Source organism: Notolepis coatsorum (genome assembly GCF_963971535.1).
Source record: "Notolepis coatsorum genome assembly, chromosome: 17".
Taxonomy (NCBI): Eukaryota; Metazoa; Chordata; class Actinopteri; order Aulopiformes; family Paralepididae; genus Notolepis; species Notolepis coatsorum.
In genome coordinates, this window is record NC_140181.1 from 59491210 (window position 1) to 59511515 (window position 20306).

Genomic DNA, 20306 nt, shown 5'->3' on the forward strand with positions numbered 1-20306 from the left:
CTACACACCCTCAAGACCCCTACGCTCTGCATATTCTGGCCGCCTCAGACCTACTCCTATCCAAGCTCCGGGAGGGTCATCAAAGAGAAGTCGCCTATTCTCAGTCCTTGCCCCACAATGGTGGAATGAACTACCCACCCCAGTTAGGACAGCCGAATCACGTCCAATCTTTCGCCGTCGACTAAAGACGCACTTCTTCAACCATTATCTGAATAAAAAAAAATTTAAAATAAAAAAATCGAACCCTAACTAACCGTACTGTCATGCACTTGTCCTAATAAACTAACCTACACTGTAGCACTCAACACTTTGATGAACATTGTTGCTCAGCTGATAGAGTTGTGCCCTTCCTGATGGCTTGTCGTACAGAACTTGTAAGTCGCTTTGGATAAAAGTGTCAGCTAAATGACTAAATGTAAATGTAAATGTAATGTCATATGATTTCTCTTATGACAACCACCTTGGAAGGTCATAAGAGAAAGTCGACGACAATTACACCGGGATTCACCAACACGTGGAGGGGCTGTCTTAACTAAGCGTGACATCTCCACAGAGTTGGGCGTGAGCGGACCAGACTCCAAAGAGTCGTTGCGCACCGGTGTCCCACAAAAGGCTGCTTCGCATGATGGTTGACATCGACCTGCATTAAATGTAGTAAACTGCCATGAGAAATGTAGGACATTTGTACACGGTGGTAAGCTTGACTGAAACCTCAAACGATTGCGGACATGCCGCGCAAAGTCCAGTCCGCTCACGCCCAACTCTGTGGAGATGTCACGCTAAGATGTGTACTGTACGTACTGTACTACTATAGGGCAGCGCAGTATCTGTGATCTCCTAATAAAACAAGTCATTAGAATAACATAATCCTACTGTTCATTCATTACTAGAGCTGGGCATAGATTCATTTTTTTAATCTAGATTAATCTACCTGCAATCCTGGAATTAATCTAGATTAATCTAGATTAAAATGGCTCAAAAAAAGAAAAAAAATCTGCCGAAGGCGTTCAAAATAGGTGTGTTCTACCCAAATAATGACCAGAGGAGATTTATCCTCTCCTCTTCATCTGAGGAGTCACTAGCTGTTATATCTCCTTGTTCAACAGCATGAACATGTCTCTTCTTTTTGTAATTTCCAGTGTTTCTTTTAAAACCAGATTTATCGTAATTTTCTGTGCCCTTCCTTTGTAGCCATTAACATTGTTACACTGATATTGACAGCTCTCTCCAGTGTCAAATCACTCTCTGTCAGTAGTTTATTCTGTGAACCTTCATTTCTTAATCCACACACAAACCTGTCTCTCAATGTGTCTTTTAGTGAATCTCTAAATTAATGCTGCTGACTGGTTGCTCACACACAGACTGCTGCAGAAGCAGGTTTCTCAACAAATTCAGTGCAAGCTCAGTGTAACAGTTCCATGAATGAATGAATGAATGAATGAATGAATGAATGAATGAATGAATGAATGAATGAATGAATGAATGAATGAATGAAAACGTTATTTAACAGATTGCAGAATGGGTACAATACAGTACGGCTCAATACATACAATTGTTAAGGGGATGCAGACCAGAGAAAGACGTTTGTCTTGTTTACATCAGGGTCCCCCATTTTCAATTCATATCGACATTTATGACATACACAACAGCGTTGGCTGTTTGTACGATGAAACAAAGAACTTCTAAGATATACATTAACTTGGATTTCAGTGATATTCAGCGGTTATGTCAGTGTTCTTGAAAGCTTGTAGTTGTGCATGTCATAAAAAAAAACTCGCATAATTTGCGTATTTCTGAATGTTTTGACATATGAGTCTATATAGGATGCATTTTTGTGTAATTGTTTGATCATAATACAGGACTAAGGAACATGGTATTTTTTTATTTCAAATTATATATATAGGACTATGTATAAAGAAACCATTTCTTCTTTCAGAAAGGCTGATATAAAGCTAATGTTTTGTGTAATTGTTATACTCATTGAGGACCATTTAATTTGTAGTATTAATCGTAGAATCATATCATATCAGTACCTTCAATAAAGAGTAGATCTGACTACTTTACTGAATTAACAATTACTGTGAATATCTCCAAACCACGCTCACAAACATTGAGTAACAATACCTTGGATGATGTAACTGATATGGATATTAGTCGCGCTACTGGAGAAAAAGACGCTGGTACCCTTGACAGTTAAAAAAAAGAAATCACTTTATTCTAGAGCTGGGCCGTTAACATCAGGGTCCCCCATTTTCATTTATTTGCTCCACATTGTCATTAGCCCCTTTCGTGACTGTGATGCACTGAGTGAATCCACAGTCACTTGCTCCTCAATAGGAAACGGGATGGTGCGCATGCGCTGTGATCACCCAACGGCGGAAATAATGCCGTTTTGAGCAGTTTATAAAAATTATTTAAAATGTTTATTAGCAACGCAGAGCTTTCAAACCATCCCGTATCTCTGTCCGAAACCCTCGTGCAACTGTGAGCACCTTTGAAACGTCTCTGTGATTCTTGTATAACGAACGGTTCAGCCAGAACCAGTCCTTCATGGTAAATCTAGGTTGGTTTCCTATTGAGGAGCAAGTGACTGTGGATTCACTCCGTGCATCACAGTCACAAAAGGGGCTACATTGTCATCAAACGGTCCAATATTTCCAATAACCCAAGCCATTTCTGTTGTAAACACTCACGATAGTCCAGTCGATCCTTCCTTTAGTGTGTAAAGTGGATTTCCTCCTCTTGTAGATGTTTCCCAGTGCCGCCCGTATCAACGTGAGCTAACATGCTAACTCGCTAACGTTAATAATGTAAACAAGGCTTGCAACGGACTTCTTCTTTCTTGCATTGCGCAGATTCAGACGTCCTCATCGCCGAATTGTGTTATATCCTGAGGACTTCTTAACCTCACCTGTATAACAATGATTACCGGACCACTACTTTAGTTTAACACATTATTCTGACTACAGCTCCGGTAGTGCAATCACTTCCTGGTACCACAGCTGGGAACTACGGCAAGTATTTAAGGACAATACAGACCCAACGTTGAGAAAAAGATTAACGGCGTCAATTATATTATCGCGCAATACTAGTCTCGCGATAACGCAGCACGTTAACGCCGTTAACGGCCCAGCTCTATTCATTACGCACGTAGACTATACAGTACGCGCGTGTGTGTGTGTGTGCTGAACAGGTGGCCAGGAGCGTGCAACAAGACGGTATAAATATGGAATATTAATACAGTCTATTCCACTATAGATATATCCATTCAATTAGCTTTAGTTCTTATTTATTTATCCACTGTCATTTGCAGTGTTTGTGTAGTGCTATAATTAATTTTTGGGCATGAAATGTGTCGTTGAGGCATGACTTTAAATATAAAACGCAATTCTTTATCATACAAATATTGTCATATATATTTAATTATGATGAATTAATTCCAAGGAGGCCTGTAGAGTTGCCATGAACTAAATCACTATGATTCCTCCCAAATAAAGCCCTTATGAACACGGCGCACACAAGTCTGTCAACTTACGACTGCTCTTCAGCGCTCCTAAATCCTGCTCTTAGTTAGGACCGAATCCAGGAGAAGGGGCCGTTGGTGAATCCCAAAATCGGCCCGAAAATTTCTTAAGTGGCGCTAAGACCAAAATGTTTCAGATCTTTTGTCCTAAGTCCGTTGGTGAATGAGACCCAATGCTCCTATATCTAGAGAACAGTTCATGTGATGGACTTCACACTTGGTGGGTGTGTGCTGAGGGTCCAGGCAGGTGTAGTGTCCAATGTGAAGTTGATTGGAGGCGCGGTTCTCGAGAACGCTCCAAGGAACACTTCTGGAGGCCAAGCAATCGGTCAATTCTGAACAGGTGCGCGTGTGCGAGTGGGCACGCACTCTGGGCGTGCAGGTGTTGAACGTGATGCTGCAAGCAGCCCTTCCAGGGTTTCTAAACGGGCGCACGCTCCAAGCAGCCACATTTTGCCCAGGCACTGCACTAGAGTGAAGCTTTAATGACAAATACCAAAATATAGCATAAACCTCAGATCGCCATCACTCCATCGAGTATACATCTCGTTGCCAAAACTTGAACCTCCTCACTCTGGCGAGTATCACTTGGAGCAGGTGCTCCAACCCCCCCTTCAGTAACCCCCCCCCCCCCTCCAGGCCCTATGATGAGCTGTCAGATTGCTCATCTCCAGCCATCAGTGTTGATTAGCGGGTAATGGAGCCCATTTGTATGAATAGAGCGCGGGCCGAGGTAATGATCAATAGACACCTTGACAGATGGATGGGAATGGGAGAGAGGGGCCATACGCACGAACACACACACACACGCACGCACGCACGCACGCACGCACGCACGCACGCACGCACGCACGCACACACACACACACACACACACACACACACACACACACACACACACACACACACACACCACACACACCACACACACACACACACACACACACACACACACACACACACATACATTGAGCTCGGGGAAGGGAAATGAGACTGTTTGCCTGCAGAACAAATGGAATGACAAAAGGAATCTTGGCCGTGCTACATTGTGAGTTGTTAATACAGGACGGCACTAAACAATACGATCCACACAGTCTCTTCTGCTGCCAACCTCCTCTCCTCCCCTCACCCACCGCTGCTACCAGCCATCACTCACGGCACCAAAACGGAGCGCGTCATAGATCTGAATTAGCCGCTGGGTGTCACCGCGAGGAAACGGCGACAAAAATGCAATTATGGGTTGGTGCTGTCGAGTGGGACGTGGTCTAAGTGATGAGCTACACAGGGAGAAGAAGCGGCCCCCGAACACATGACTCAGGCTTGTTGTTAGTCTTTCTAATGTTAAGAAATAAATAAGAAATGAGAAAAATATTTTTTCTGGGGCTGAAACAGACGACATGTACAGTAACCCGCATGCATAGCAGCTGTATGCTCTCTCTCTCTCCTTCAGAGATCACGGGCATTATGCTTAAGGGCTGGGATTGCATGGCCCCTCCCCAACCATATATCACCATACCAACCCCCAGTCCCCCCCCACTCCTTTAGCTCCAGCCTATGGAAATCAGGTATTGTTCCTAATATGGTCTGATCTTGTTGTACACCCCCCTCCACCCCCAACCTCCCCCACCTCAGAGGGAAGCCCCGCCCACCCCATTAGCAGGGATTTTCCATCCAATCCATCATCAGTCTCAGGCAGGGGCCTGGCGTGTCATAAGGGGTTACCTTGGAAACGAGACTGGCTCGGTACGCGGCCAGGGCTTTCAGGTACTCCTTCTTGGCTGCCTCGGTTTTCCTCTTGTACGCCTGAGAAGGAGAAAACACAACGAGAGGCGGGGGTGAGAGGAGAGGGGTTGGCGCGTGCCCACGCACACACACACACACACACACACACACACACACACACACACACACACACACACACACACACACACACACACACACACACACACACACACACACACACACACACACACGCACACACACACACACACACACACACACACTTGTCTCCACCATGTTCCCTTCCCATCAGAGCCAATGGTACAGAACACCTCCATTTCCTCATCAGGGCTCTAATACTCTCCTCATCTCTCTGTGTCTCTCTCCCCCAACTGTAGAAACACATCATCTCTAGTCCAATCACCTTAGAGAAATGACCCGGAACTTCTCTCCTCTCTGTGTCTCTCTCTCTCTCTCTCTCTCTCTCTCTCTCTGTCTCTCTCTCTCTCTCTCTCTCTCTCTCTCTCTCTCTCTCTCTCTCTCTCTCTCTCTCTCTCTCTCTCTCTCTCTCTCTCTCTCTCTCTCTCTCTCTCTCTCTCTTCTCTCTCTCTCCCTCTCTCTCTCGTTTTAGTTCCACAATAGTGTAGCGGTGGCTGACATTAGTGACTCACTGAATGGCTGGTGCCATTGGGAACATTATGGTGCGATCAGCGTCCGTGGATGGCTTCTGTTTTCCAAACTGCTGTCACTATTGTTACCACGACGATCGGCAATGTACCGAACCCTGCGCCGCCATTACAGTAACCACGGCAGTGTGTGTACACATGCAATTTGAACCATTGTGTTTGTTGTTATTGAGTGTGTGTGCCAGGGGCGTTTTTAGGGTTAGAAAACATTGGGGGCAATACGCAATTTTAGAGTAATTAGAGACGAATACTGAAGAACTAGATTAGAGTTTTGTAAAGTGAGGTCCAGGTCCATGAGAGGGATCTGGGCAGTCCCCATAGAAAATTCAAAGTTAACAGGACCAAATCATCAGTTTCTTATTTATTTATTTAACCTTTATTTAGCCAGATAAAACATTGATCTGGTCCAAGAGGCCCCAACGAGAGTACAAACTTACATATATACACATATACATACATACATACATACATACATACATACATACATACATACATCACTGATTCTTGAGAGTTGGGACAAAACATGTCCTACATAGAAAAGTCTAATTTATATAAAAAAATAAAGAAATTCATAATGAGTGATATACTCACAAAGTTACATCTAAAGGTATTGTGTATACTGATGTTATGTTTTAGCACATATATTTGTTTTTTGGGGGATATTTGTTTAAATGTATAATCTGTGGTTAGAAGCTCCCATGTTAATTATCTTGTCCTCAGCAAGGGGTTACATTATTGACCAGCCCAAAAAAGCTTGAAAGACCTCTCCACTTGTGAAAACATACATATCAAATCAAAGATAAGGGTTATACATGTATAAAACAATGCATGCCATGAAACTCAAATAATATTGCCCATAGAAATCTACCTATCAAAGTTGTGTCCTCAGTTTATGTCAACTCTGTCAGACCTTTTCATAAACCTAATTAAATCAGGCAATAGCATGGCTAGCTCTATCCCTGAGGACCCCTTTTCCTTCCCCTGAATGTGGTGAATGCAACACTACCACACATGGTCTGGTAAGTTTTACACTTTTTGATATTTTAGACAAACAATGTCAATATTCCGATGGTCACAGCTGGAACATGTCAACACCGTCTCTCCGTTATTATACTTTTAAAAAAACAATAGTGGATTGAATTCAAGTGTTTCAGTGAGATTATTAAGACAGCTATGCAACTGCCAAAAAAACTAGCTAGCTGCAGTGCACAATACAGGCTTGGAGGGAAAATGTGTGCCCTTTTGTCAACTCCGTCAGACGTCAACTCCATCAGATTGTGTGTCTGACGGAGTTGACGTGTAAACTGATGGAGTTGACAAATCCATCAATAACCTCATAATATGCTATTGTTATACTATTTTTGAACATGGTAAAGGATTTAAATGTTATTTCAGAGTTTTATCTGCACAGAAGTGTGCATATAATAGCATGCATCAGAGCATGGGCAGGCTGTGGTCTGCTTATTGAATAATTGTCTTACTTTCCCAGCACATGTGTTAATAAATAAATATAAATATATCACTTGTCTACGTTGATTGATTGATTGATGTAAAATATGGTGCAGTGTGTAGTTTTCACTACCAAACATCTACACTCTTCCCTCTTATAGAGCGGGGAAGGAGTTCCATGTTGCCCTTTCATATCCCAGAAGAGATACAAGACAGAAGAAAACAGTTATTCTTGTTATTATACTGTTTACTTAGATCATCAGAGCAGAGGGGCACGGTGGTAAACTGTGGATATTTGTTAGGTTTTAGTGAGTTGTTCCTTACCTTCGCGTGGGGTATGTCTGGGAGTGCTTGCATTCTTTCATTTATTTGCATTTCTTTTAAATTTGTTGGACCTTATGGTGTTCTTGTTCTGTTCTTGACTTATTGTTATGTTTCTTCTTGACTTGTTTAAAGAAGACGTGTACGGCCCATGGGGACATTAACGTGTGTTGTCGGGCCTTACAAATAAATTTGATTTGATTTCATCTTAATATCTTTATAATAATTCTTAATATAGGACTGGTCCATGCGTGTCTAGATTGCTGCATCATCCTTTCTCTGACTTTCCATCCATAGTGTAATACATTATGGTATGGAGTGATCAACAGGATAATTCTTTGCTAGTCAGTTGTCACAATCTTATCAGTTGTAATTAAGGCTGTCAAAGTTAACACGGTATTAACGCGTTATAGCCCGATTCTATTAACGCCACTATTTTTTTTTAACTCACGATTAACTTTTAAGATTATTATTATTTTTGTATTACTAGACTTCACTCAGGTGTATTATTGATGCTCTCATTGATACTATGTTTGTTTCTGAAGTGTGTGTGTGTGTGTGTGTGAGAGATATATATAGAGAGAGAGGGGGGTGAGAGAGATGAGGAAGGGGCAAGAGAGAAAGAGAGCCGGGAGAGTGTGAGTGTGAGAGAGAGAGAGAGGGGGTGTGTGATTACTCAGCCCTTGTGTGGGTGAATGTAACAAGTTCCTAACGTTTTCTTTCCCCTATTATTTCATGCACACTTTATTCATTGTTTTAAATTATTATTTTCTTTTAAGTTATTTTGTGCATCACTCTGTTTTGAATTTGATGCAAATTTGCAATGCATGAGGGTCATCCTTTTGTGTTAAATGGCTGCATAAAGCAAGCATTTGTTGACTCATGTTGATAAGATTATTAAAACTTGGAACTTGAAAAATATCTGTTTAAGGTAGATAAAAAAAGATATGTTAAAAAAAATGCGATTAATTCATGATTAATCGCGAGTTAACTATGGACAATCATGCGATTAATCACGATTATATATTTTAATCCATTGACAGCACTAGTTGTAATATACCCTAGGATTATTGGAATGAATGTCTTTGAATTTTCTCCCACTGCTTCCACTGAACATGGATTTTGTCTGCACAAGCCAGTGTGAAGATGTTTGCAACATCTAGTTGTAGAAACTACGCACTGCAGCTTTAACGTCAATCAATCAATCATGTTTAGTAAATAGACACCTGATTTTATAGTCTTATTCTAAGTAAATAGACACCTGATTTTATAGTCTTATTCTAATACATTTTCATGACTTTTGTATTATAGGAAAGCATGGCTAGACAGAAATTGTCAGTTGAGGAGCGAAGGAGAAGAAATAGAGAGTACCAATGAAAGAGAAGAGAAGAATTACACAGTGACGAAGAGAGCAAACATGTCATGCAAGAGCAGGAAAGACAAAGGTGGAAAAAGAGGGTTCAAGACAAAAAAGTAATAGAAATAGACAAGATGGGAGACAGGGCACAGAGGTATCGGAGAAAATATTGGAGAGAGGTCCAGAAAAGGTGCAGATAGAAAAGGTCCTGTGAAGGTGCGGTGCTGGAGGCAGACACCCCCCCAGATCAGGATATTCTAGATAACAATGCCAGACAGCGCAGAGAGTCTCTCAGACAGGAACAGAAACAAAGTAAAACACGAAAAAGGCATTCAAGATAAATACAAACTTTAAAAGAGAAGATTACAAATGTAACAAAGCAACAAAACAACCTGAGAAAAACAATAATGTGCTGAAAAAAGGCTACAAATACTGTACATCACCACTGGACTCTCCAGGCACGGAAACAAAGAATATGCTATCAGGAAGCAAAGTAAGGAATCAGAAAATCCAAAAGGCCCTGCTATTCCACCACATCCTCAGAAGAGAGCTGAAGACAAACAAACAAACTCCTGGCCCACGGCGCCAAAAACCAGCACTGAGTTCATCAGGCACGATTCTTAAAAAGTATCGTCTTCTTCAACAAATGAAAGACTTTGGGTTAACCTATAAGTTAATGAGAGAAAGGGAGCATCCTCAGAAAAAGCCAACATTCATACAGGGTGTAACACAGAATGTCCAGGATTTCTTCCTGAACTCTGCACGTGTGACGATGTGTGATGATGGATAGTGCTAATGATGGCTTTGTCATTATAAATTATTTCCCATATCTTTTAAAATCTTCGAAATTTTGCAATACAAAATTATGTAGGTTAGAGTTATCCTATCCCAAAAATGTACTCATATTTAAATTCCCCATTAAGAAATGCATCATTTAGACACCTTGCATGTTAGGATTTCCTTCAGATTCATGTTGGCATCCATGTATGGCGAAGGCCCGGACTGGCCATCGGGAGCTCTGTCTGTCTGTCACACACACACAAAGGGAGCCGCATGTGATTGGTGGAGGCGGTACCAGGCCATACAACTGATTGACAGTTGAGATGAATGAATGAATGAATGACTTTATTTGACAATATAAAAAATAAACATGTGACAGAAGAGCACAGTCGGGATATACTGCCAAGGATGAAACACAAAAAAGCTCAGAGCTTATTTCCATTGTGGTCCTTGTAGGGGGGTGGGGGAATGTGATGCTTAGACATGCATCATACAAAACATGACATCACAACACATCACATATACCATTTAACATTTATATACATAACAGACTCATACAACATGCAAGGGTGCCTTAAGCTAAGTGTCTAGGTATAGTCCCTTTTGAGCCATGTCTTCAGATGGCGAATGGAATGGCAGATGGCACTTCTGCAAAATGACAGGGAGAGACAGCGAAAGACAAAAAATGTCAAGCATAACCTGCGCTTGAAGATGGACAGTGGAAAAAGAGGAAGGGTCGAGCAGAGAGGGAAAGAGAGAAAAATACATACTGCTTACTGCTTGTATTTCACAGAACAGTCAGATGGAAATGACTGGAAATGAAATGTTTCAACAGTGGAAAAAAGAGGAAGGGTGGGGCAGAGAGGGAGGGAGAGAAAAATACATACTGCTGACTGCTTGTATTTCACAGAACAGTCAGATGGGAATTACTGGAAATGAAATGTTTCAACACTTCAACAGTGAAAAAAAGAGGACGCATGGAGCAGAGACGGGACGCCCTAAATGTTGCCGCTAAATGTGGCAACATTGACCAAATGTTTTCTTGCACCACGGGACCACCAGGTTAGTCAGTGATAAAAATAAACATGCTAGCTAACTAACATAGCTAATGTTACCATGCATCATCATCCCCTGTAATTTTTTCCCCGCATAAATCTTTTATTCAACTTCAGTCCTGATCATAACCATTTACATTTTTCTTGTAATGTCAGATTAAAAATGAAATACTCTAACTTTTCTGATTTCTGAGTTGTTAAGTCTGACATTACAAAAACTAAAAATCCATCAAAATCAGTGTTGTTGCTAATCATTGACACATGATGATTATAACAATTATTAGCCTGTAATAATCCCCCCCAGAAAAATCCACTTTGCATTTGATATATTGAAAATATTTAAATGTGTGTGTTTTTTTAACAATAATTTGTGATGCCATCACAAACAATGGCATTTAAAGGGTAAACATTTTAAAAGTCCTGCAGCAGCATGTAGGGAATTAAGTCATTGTAACAAAAATCTTCCTGGTGGGGGACCCCCAGACCCCCTGTTTCCTATATTTTAATTCCCCACAAGAAACACATATTTTAGACACCCCTCATGTTAAGATTTCTTTAAAATTCATGTTTGCACAAAAGTATGGCCCGCCCTAATATGATGACCACTGGTGGCTAGCCAAGATCATCGATGTGGATACTGATCAACAAGATGTAAAAGTGGAATTTCTGCATCCCCATGGTCCAACAGAAAAGGTTCTGTTTCTGCCCAGTTCAAGACATCATAGTGAAACTAATCGGAAATGCAGAAGGAAACGAAGAGGAGAAGTGCAGGGTGAGAACGTGGAGATCAGGAAGTTGGGTAGATGAAAACAGGGACAAGAAGAAGGGGTCCTGGTCTCCATGACTGTTTTTGTTGTTGGAAACAGTGCATTTTGTAATAGTTGGAAACAGTGTATGTAAAGTTTGTTGTTATTACAATTGAGTTAACAAAATGTTCAGTATTAACATTAACAAGGAGTTATTAGTTCTTATCATTGTCACTTCCATCTGTTTAAAAAATGCATGTGTTCATTTATCAGAGATGCATATACAATTTAGTCAACTCTGTCAGTTTCTCGTCAACTCCGTCAGATCTTTGTCAACACCGTCAGATGTTTGTTTTTGTTAATTCTGTGGAAAATACAAATTCCTTCTTCAGTTTATGTTGTTTAAGTAATAAAGGAGCATCAGATCTTCATCCTCTTGTCTTATTTACTTAATGATCTTTTTTTTATCATATCAAAATTAAAAACAAAGTTTGAAAATGCAAATATTTCTAAATCTGTGTTTTCAGAATAGTGTGAAATTACACCTGAGGTTTATATATTATATTTGATTGCATACCAGAGTAACTAAACACTATTACAACATACTTCAGAACCTTAGATTCTTGTTGGACTGGAATAATTAGAATTATATACTTTTTTGTGTGTCTGACGGAGTTAACCCAAATCAAGTTTCAAAGGGAAACATGTGAATTTGTTCAAAATGTTTTTCTATGTAGAGCCCGCACCTTTACATGGTTAAATAGCTCAGACCTTTCTCTACATGAATATACAACTCTAATCAATATAGTGTGCATTCTCAAAATATAATATTAAAAAGTGTTTTGTCCCGACTCTCAAGAATCAGTGCTATACATACATACATACATACATACATACATACATACATACATACATACATACATACATACATACATACATACATACATACATACATACATACATGCATACATACATACATACATACATACATACATACATACATACATACATACATACATACATACATACATACATACATACATACATACATACATACATACATACATACATACATAAATACATACATACATACATACATATATACATATATAGACATATACATACATACATATACACCAATAACAAAATAAAAACACAGTTAAGAATCATACACATAAGCAAATAAACAAACAAACATATACACAGCCTATATACAAAAGAAATAAACAGTTTACAGTTTTCTTCGATTGCATAAACACCCAAATCAAAAGTATTACACAATTATCAAAACCTTACACTCAAGGAGCAAAACATAGGCCCAGATTTGCACCCCTATAAGCACAAAGTCAGCCTCACATTTTTTGCAAAACAATACACACAGTGATTTGCAAAACACTAAACACACTTGCATTACATTACACACAGAATGTCAAATTACCACACACATGAGTCAATTGGTTAAACACAGCCATCAGATGCACAAACACACCATTGCTTAATTGTAGATACACCAATCAGGTTTTTTTTTTTATCCACTTTTTCTCCCATTTTCTATATTTTCTCCCATCCCAATTTCGTATCATCCAATTCAACCCTCCCCTGTCACGAACACTGTTTCTTGCCTCCCACAAGCCGGCTGCAATGTGGACTAAGTCATACATAGCACAAGTCCCCTCCGGTACTTGAGGTAACAGCAGTCGCATCTTTTCACCTGCGCAGCTTGATCTCTCAGTGGCGAGGAGTAACGCGTGGGAGGCTCACGCTGCCCCCGACACTTCCTGATTCCACTGCGCAGGCGCACCAACCGACCTGTAGGAGTCGCTGTCCACAACGCCCGATCCCCACCCATCAGTTTCCCACCCCCTAATACGGCCAATGTGTATTAGTACGGACGACCAGCTAAACTGAAAGCAAATGTGGAGCGCTGGGCTCGAACAGCCGAGCCCAGCGTCTCCAGATTTCGTGGCGAGTGCCTTGCCCACTACGCCACGTAGCCGCCCTGATACACCAATCAGGTTTAAGCACTATAAAAATGCAGCAGGTGAGTTCACCTGTCTTCAACCAAAATGGAAGGAGTGAAGTACTGTACACAGAGAACGTGAAGATATACAATACATTCACCAAACACTACACAAGACAACCAATGATGCAGACTGATGAAAATATACATTTTCTCTCCATATACCCAAATCAGTCAACATGTCAGAGAATGGAGAATCACAACAAAAACTTATCTTGTCAGATCCAGCTAGGCAAAGAGATAATGTCTAGTATTTTCTGTACTCTATTTAAAAATGTTCTATTTTCTTTTGTTTTACTGTAATTTTAACCTGTACTGGATACAGTATTTTATGTTTGTCTGATATTTGCTGAGCTTACAGTGTTATGCACACTGTAGTAGCATGAAAACGGGGACATGTTTTGTTGTGATTCTCCATGTTGAAATGTTGACTGATTTGGTTACGGTATATGGAGATAAATAAATTATATTTTCATCAGTCTACACTACAGCATTGGTCTTGTGTAGTGTTTGATGAATTTATTGTATATTTGCACACTCTGTGTACTTCACTTACAGTACTCTAATCACTGAGAAGTAGAATTGCTAAATGTGTTTTAGGTTAAGCACAGCAGTGTGTAACTGGTTCAAACAGAATTAAGTCATATGAAACGTGTGTTTCATATGGTAACAAAATGTAGTTTTTATAAATTAGTGTATAGTTTGTGTTTAATTTAGCAAAGGATCTGAGGTGTTCTGATAATTGTGTGTGTGGTTGTGCTAATTGTGCGTAGTGTTTTGAAACACCGGGCCCTGTTTTCAAAATCGTGCTTAAGCAATCGAATTTTCTTTTATTGTGTGTTTCATTATATACATATGTTTCAGTCTTCTCATAAAAAAAAAATTAGATTTTTGGGTATTTTCCTGCCTTTGGTCCGCTTTGCATTCACATCTCAAATGAACCGCAGCAGGGTTCACTTGCAAGAGTGAATATGAGCTTTCACACCACCCCAAACCAACCGGACTATCCGAGGAAATGAACCAGGGTTCGATTAAAGCTTATTATAGTTTATCACAGTATCATGAGCATGTCTTTGTCAGTGAACACTGGACATGGGTATGGATGGCTCCAGGTGCTGCTGCGTTAAAGTGCACATCTTCAATACCTATCTGTACTATTTAAAAGCACAGTGCAGGACACACTCAAAGGTTATCGCACATCAGAGATGGCAGTCGACATGTATGACTGGACAAAGGCCATATGTAATGGCCTTGGGATTGAGGAACATACTACCAGCCAAAGGAGGAAGCAGAAAAGGATGGATGAGTATGTAGTTGAGTCATCTTGTGGCACAAGCTCAGACCTCAGCTCAGGAGATCAGCTGAGACAGAGACTGTTCTATCCAGTCCTCGACAGAATGCTGCAAGAGCTTGAGAGCAGGTTCTCATGAGTTGGAGAACAACTTATGAGAGGCATACAGGCATGTTATCCAGCCTCAGACCAGTTTCTCTCAGTGGAATTGCTGCAACCCCTCGCCACACATTACAATATCCAACTACTGCCAGAGGAGATCACAGTTGCAAAGTGTTTCCTGGCCAGGACAGGCAGAGATGCAGTCCCTACTATCCAAAGTGTCTTTTCCCTCCTGGATGATAATAATAATAATAATGCATTTTATTTATAATGCGCCTTTCAGGACAAAAAAAAAATATTCCACAAATCGGTGAATGAAAAAATTATAGGATCAAATGAAAACTACTACTTACTAAAAATGGATGTTTAAATTTTTTTTAAATACCAAACACTAACAAACACTCAGCACAGACAATGGGGATGCTGCCATCTAAACAAATTTTATTATTATTTTTTTAAGATCCGGGGCTAGGAGAAAAACATCCAGGGCTAACAATACCACTGGTGTGTGCATGAGAGAGAGAGAGAGAGAGAGAGAGAGAGAGAGAGAGAGAGAGAGAGAGAGAGAGAGAGAGAGAGAGAGAGAGAGAGAGAGAGAGAGAGAAAGGTTGTATATGAATGTATGCGTGGGAGTGCATATGAATGTGCATATGATTGTTAGTATGTGTTACGACCCTGGCTCAAAGGCACGCAACCTATGTGCAAACCAACACCAAAACCCTGTGCTCTAACTCAAAATGCTACTATATCAAGGAACTATTAGTGTAAACCAAAGGACAAGGACTGGAAGAACGTGACAGCTCTTCCTCTAAGCACAGACACTGCATGTGTGTTACCAGGGCTGGTTTTAAAGCTCCCAGCAGGTAACCAATCAGCACTAATTAGCTAATTGGCAGCCCTCAACCTGCATGCACAGTGACACAGGAGTGATCAGGCTCCTGGTACATAACACCTCCCACACCAAACTGGTTGCCCCAGAGGCAACCACCACACAACAACCCATAAACAAAAACAACAAAAACAACTGTGACCCATTAATTGTCAGGGCCACTACTACAACAGCGATAGCGGGTCGGCCCCTGTCGAACACGACCACCAACCGTGTTGTATGCTCCCTTTCAACAGGCCCCTCCACCGATACCGACCTGTCAAAAATAGACTGCAAACCAAAATCAATCTGAGAACTAATCTCACTGCGCTCAACAGAACAGAACACAGCAAAACAAAAACCATAGATCACTGATACCACCACCGCGCCCATATCCATCCCACCTGGCACTGGCAGTTCAGGATACTGCAAACCGTGAACATCCAGAGTAGGATGTACCGCCTCAGGTACAGCCCCACCGTCCCTGGAACATGGCAGTACGACAGTCACAAAAACGTCTGGAACACCATCTAAAATGGCGTCACCCAAAATAACATTGTCCTGATCAAAATCAAAATGGCTGCCACTCAACAGACCAGGTCGCGAAGGCGGCTCCTGCTCCACAGGACACGGGTAACTAGGTTGACCAGCACACCTAGTGCATGGCAGAGAATCAGTGTGGACATGTGGATCAATGTCAGAATCATCAACTGACATACTGGGACCATCCCTGCCCACAAGTGAAACATTAGGGACAATAGAGCTACTGTGGGAAGGCTGGGCCTAAGTCAGGCTTAGTAGCCTCTCCAACTAGAACGGTGTCACATGAAACAACAGCACCTCTCATAGCATCCTTCCCACACTCATCCTCCAATTCGTTCGTGGCCTCAGCCACCGTACAGGCTGGGAAGACCTTGAGACACTGCGCTGCCATATCATCTCCTGCCACATGCTTCTCCGGCACGCATGTCAACTCTGGTTTCACCACCGGGCCTAACACAAAGCCACAATCAAGAGAATCATTATGCAGAGGTACATCCACAGTGTGCTTTCCAAAATTCTCAACAGGTACACATTTTAATTCAACAAAGAATGTGTCACTAAGTGTCCCAAGTCGAAGTATCAACAACATCACTTTTGTCCTTTGACATTTCCCGTGCCACAGCACACACAGGGAACACTCTTGGATGTTTCTGTGCCAGCTCATTAGGGATCTCAGAAACCACAGGAATGGGAGTTACAACCGGAGTAGCCAACACTTTGTCACCAGCCAAATCATTCCCTAGAATGAAGGACACCCCCTTTATGGCGATGTGAGAACATACCCCCACAACAACATTGCCTGATACTAAGGGAGAATTGAGCGTGACCTCATGCAAAGGTGCATCCACAAATCCACCCCCAAAGCCCCGAACAACGACACCGGAATGCAAAGAAGAGTTTTCTGAAAACGGCAAAAACCCCTCCAGAATGAGGGACTGAAAAGCACCGGTATCTCTCCAAATTGTTATAGCCTGTTTGGACTCTAGTGCATTAGTCAGGGAAACAAATCCATCCATCATAAACCTTGAGGAACCCTCGAGCTCTTTGTCCACACGTTTGATACTTCCCCCATCACCATCTAACGTTGGCATAGGCGTTCTGCATATGGTTTCTACCAGAGCCACGGTTCTGAAATTGTTCTGCTCAAGCACCGGGCACCCAGCAACGATATGACCAGGTTCTTTACAGTAGAAACAGATAATCCCTTCTGGGAATGCACCAGCAGAACCACCCCGCCTAGGAGGTGAAGTTAACTGACCAACAGACACAGGTTTTGGGAAACGGCCCCCCTGAACAGGACGCCTATCCCCGGACTCAACACGGTAGTCCTCCAAAAACACGGACTTGTGTGTCAACACAAACTCATCAGCGAAGACAGCGGCGTCGCCTATCTTCGATACCTTACGCTCATTTAGATGTGTGGAAACGGTATCAGGAACACATCTTTTAAATTCCTCTAGGAGAATCAACTGCCTAAGCTGCTCTCTTGACTCCGCCTTCTGAGAAGTGCACCACCTGTCAAACAGGTTATCCTTCTCCCATCCAAATTCAACATAAGACTGTCCCTCCGACCTGCGATAACCTCTAAAACGCTGACGATAGGCCTCGGGGACCAACTCATAAGCCCTCAATATGGAAGCTTTAACAAGCTCATAATCAGCGCTTTGTTCAAGGGACAGAGCAGTATAGGCTTCTTGTGCCCTACCAACTAAAACACATTGCAGCAGCAGTGTCCAGGCGGTATCAGGCCACTTCAATGTGGTTGCCACCTGTTCAAAAAGGGGAAAATATCTTTCCACGTCTTTCTCAAAAAATGGAGGCACCATCCTAATATTCCTGCCTACATCAAAACCGGAACGTGACTCTGGATGCAGAGCACCCGCCTGCAAGGCAGCATGCTTATATTCAAGCTCCTTCTGCGCACGCTCGTGCTCCAGCAACATTTGTTTCTCCTTAAACTCACGCTCCTTAAGCTCACGCTCACGCTCCTCTTTCCTCTCTCTCTCCTTAAGCTCACGCTCCTCTCTCCTCTCCTCACGCTCTTGCTCTAGCTGCCTTTCCCTAAACTCCAACTCCCTAATCCTCCACTCACCCTCTGCACCAGGTAATAGCGGAGACGCGTCAGACGAAGGAGGCTCCTCCACCCTCTCCTCAAGCACCTGCTCTCTAATGAGCAACACCCTTAAAGCACTCAAGGCAGTCGGCTTCAAACGTTTCTCACCCGCAGTAAGCTCTACCCTGTAGTGTACAGCAAGTTCCAGAAGTTGTTCCTTGGAAAACTTCTCCAACATGTCATGAGACGGGCGATCAACAAAGTCCTTGATGGAAGCCATCGTTACTGTACCAGTCACCACAAGCTACTCACTTTACTTTACAGTCACGAAGAACCACTAACAAACCACGAAGAACCACTAAAGAACCACTGAAAAACCACTAAAGAACCACCAAAGAACCACTGAAGACCCCCCCAACGAACCACTGAAGAACCACGAAGAACCACTGAAGAACCATGAAGAACCACTGAAGAACCACTGAAGAATGCTAATGCCAATAATAACAACCAGAAGGGAATGCGGTGGAAATGTGAGCTCTACGGAGCGCACCTTTCTAGGTTGCAAAAAAATAAAAAATTAAATTAAAATAAAACACAACCACCCTGAAATAAATAGACGTGTCATACACGCAGGGTGTTAGGTGCTACCAGGTATGCTCACCAAACACTCAAAACAAACAAAATAAATTCAACAAACAAATCCAAACAGGTGCGCCTTCTAACCTGATATGACTACATATGCTTCTACATCTAAACTGCAGTCAAAACCGGCCCACCACATGTCTACCCTAAGAAACACTAAATCAAGCCCTACCACACTACCTGTGTTTTCTGGACCCCCTAACCTACCTACCCTTAAACTAATGCCCTGTAGACCTAACCATCTTCAACCACACCTGCTACCAGTCAAAGATCATACTTGACCATCCACCCGTCCAGTACATGATACGGTACCTGTGAGGTTTGGTCCGCTCCCCACCCACACGCTCTGTTCCTTTAAGGTATTTTGTTGATTAATTGCATTCCCCGCCACACGCTCCGTTCCTGTAAGGTGCCGTGTTGATTGGTGCTCTCCCCACCACACGCTTCTGGAGCAATGATCAATTTCATCCCGCAGCTGTCACAGCTTGTCATCAGCGCCCTGTGGCTTTATATACCCTGATCCCCCTAATATCGATGTTGGATCGTTTTGAATATACTCCTGCATTTGCCTGTCTTTCCCGTCGCCGTTCCCTGTCTGTTGCTCCCCAGGACTTTCGTGAAGTAATCCCTGTGGAGAACCTGATTCCCCGTACGAAGCTGCGCCTCGTTTATCTGCCAGCTTTACGCGTTGCGCTCTGGTGAGTTTTTGGAAACAGTTTCTTTTTGGATCACCAGTTTTTTGTGTGTTTGTGAAACACCGAAGAGATCCCGTTTTTGTTATACTGTTCTCACCTATTTTTTGTGTTGGATTTACACTTTGGATTACCGTATTGTTTTTTCTCTGGACTCTGCTAACTGTGTGTATCACACCGAAGATCAAGTCACTTGGATATTTATTTGGATCAGTCACCTCTCTGTTTCTGTTGTGCGCTGGGCTAACTCGGATTTCTCTCTCTCTCTCCGTTTCCACCTGGAGTGAAAGCTGGGAGGATCTGCAGAGCGGCTTCAGACGTCACAAGCTAATTCCTCACCACCACCTACTGGGAGAATCTGCAGAGCCGCAACAATCTTCACATGCCAGATTCCCCGTTTGTTCTGTTGCTCAACTTAATTCAACCTTGTGACTCTGAGAATAAATACGCCCTTGCTTT

General features: G+C 42.1%; 1 protein-coding gene across 1 annotated transcript in view; it reads right to left on the reverse strand.

Annotated features, from left to right (window-relative positions):
• LOC311243623 (TOX high mobility group box family member 2-like) overlaps window positions 1-20306 on the reverse strand; it is a 50303-nt gene that overhangs the window by 16057 nt on the left and 13940 nt on the right. The window contains exon 2 of the mRNA XM_084332916.1: window positions 5246-5326. Within this exon, the coding sequence (XP_084189042.1) occupies window positions 5246-5326 (81 nt within the window). The remainder of the gene's footprint in view (window positions 1-5245; window positions 5327-20306) is intronic.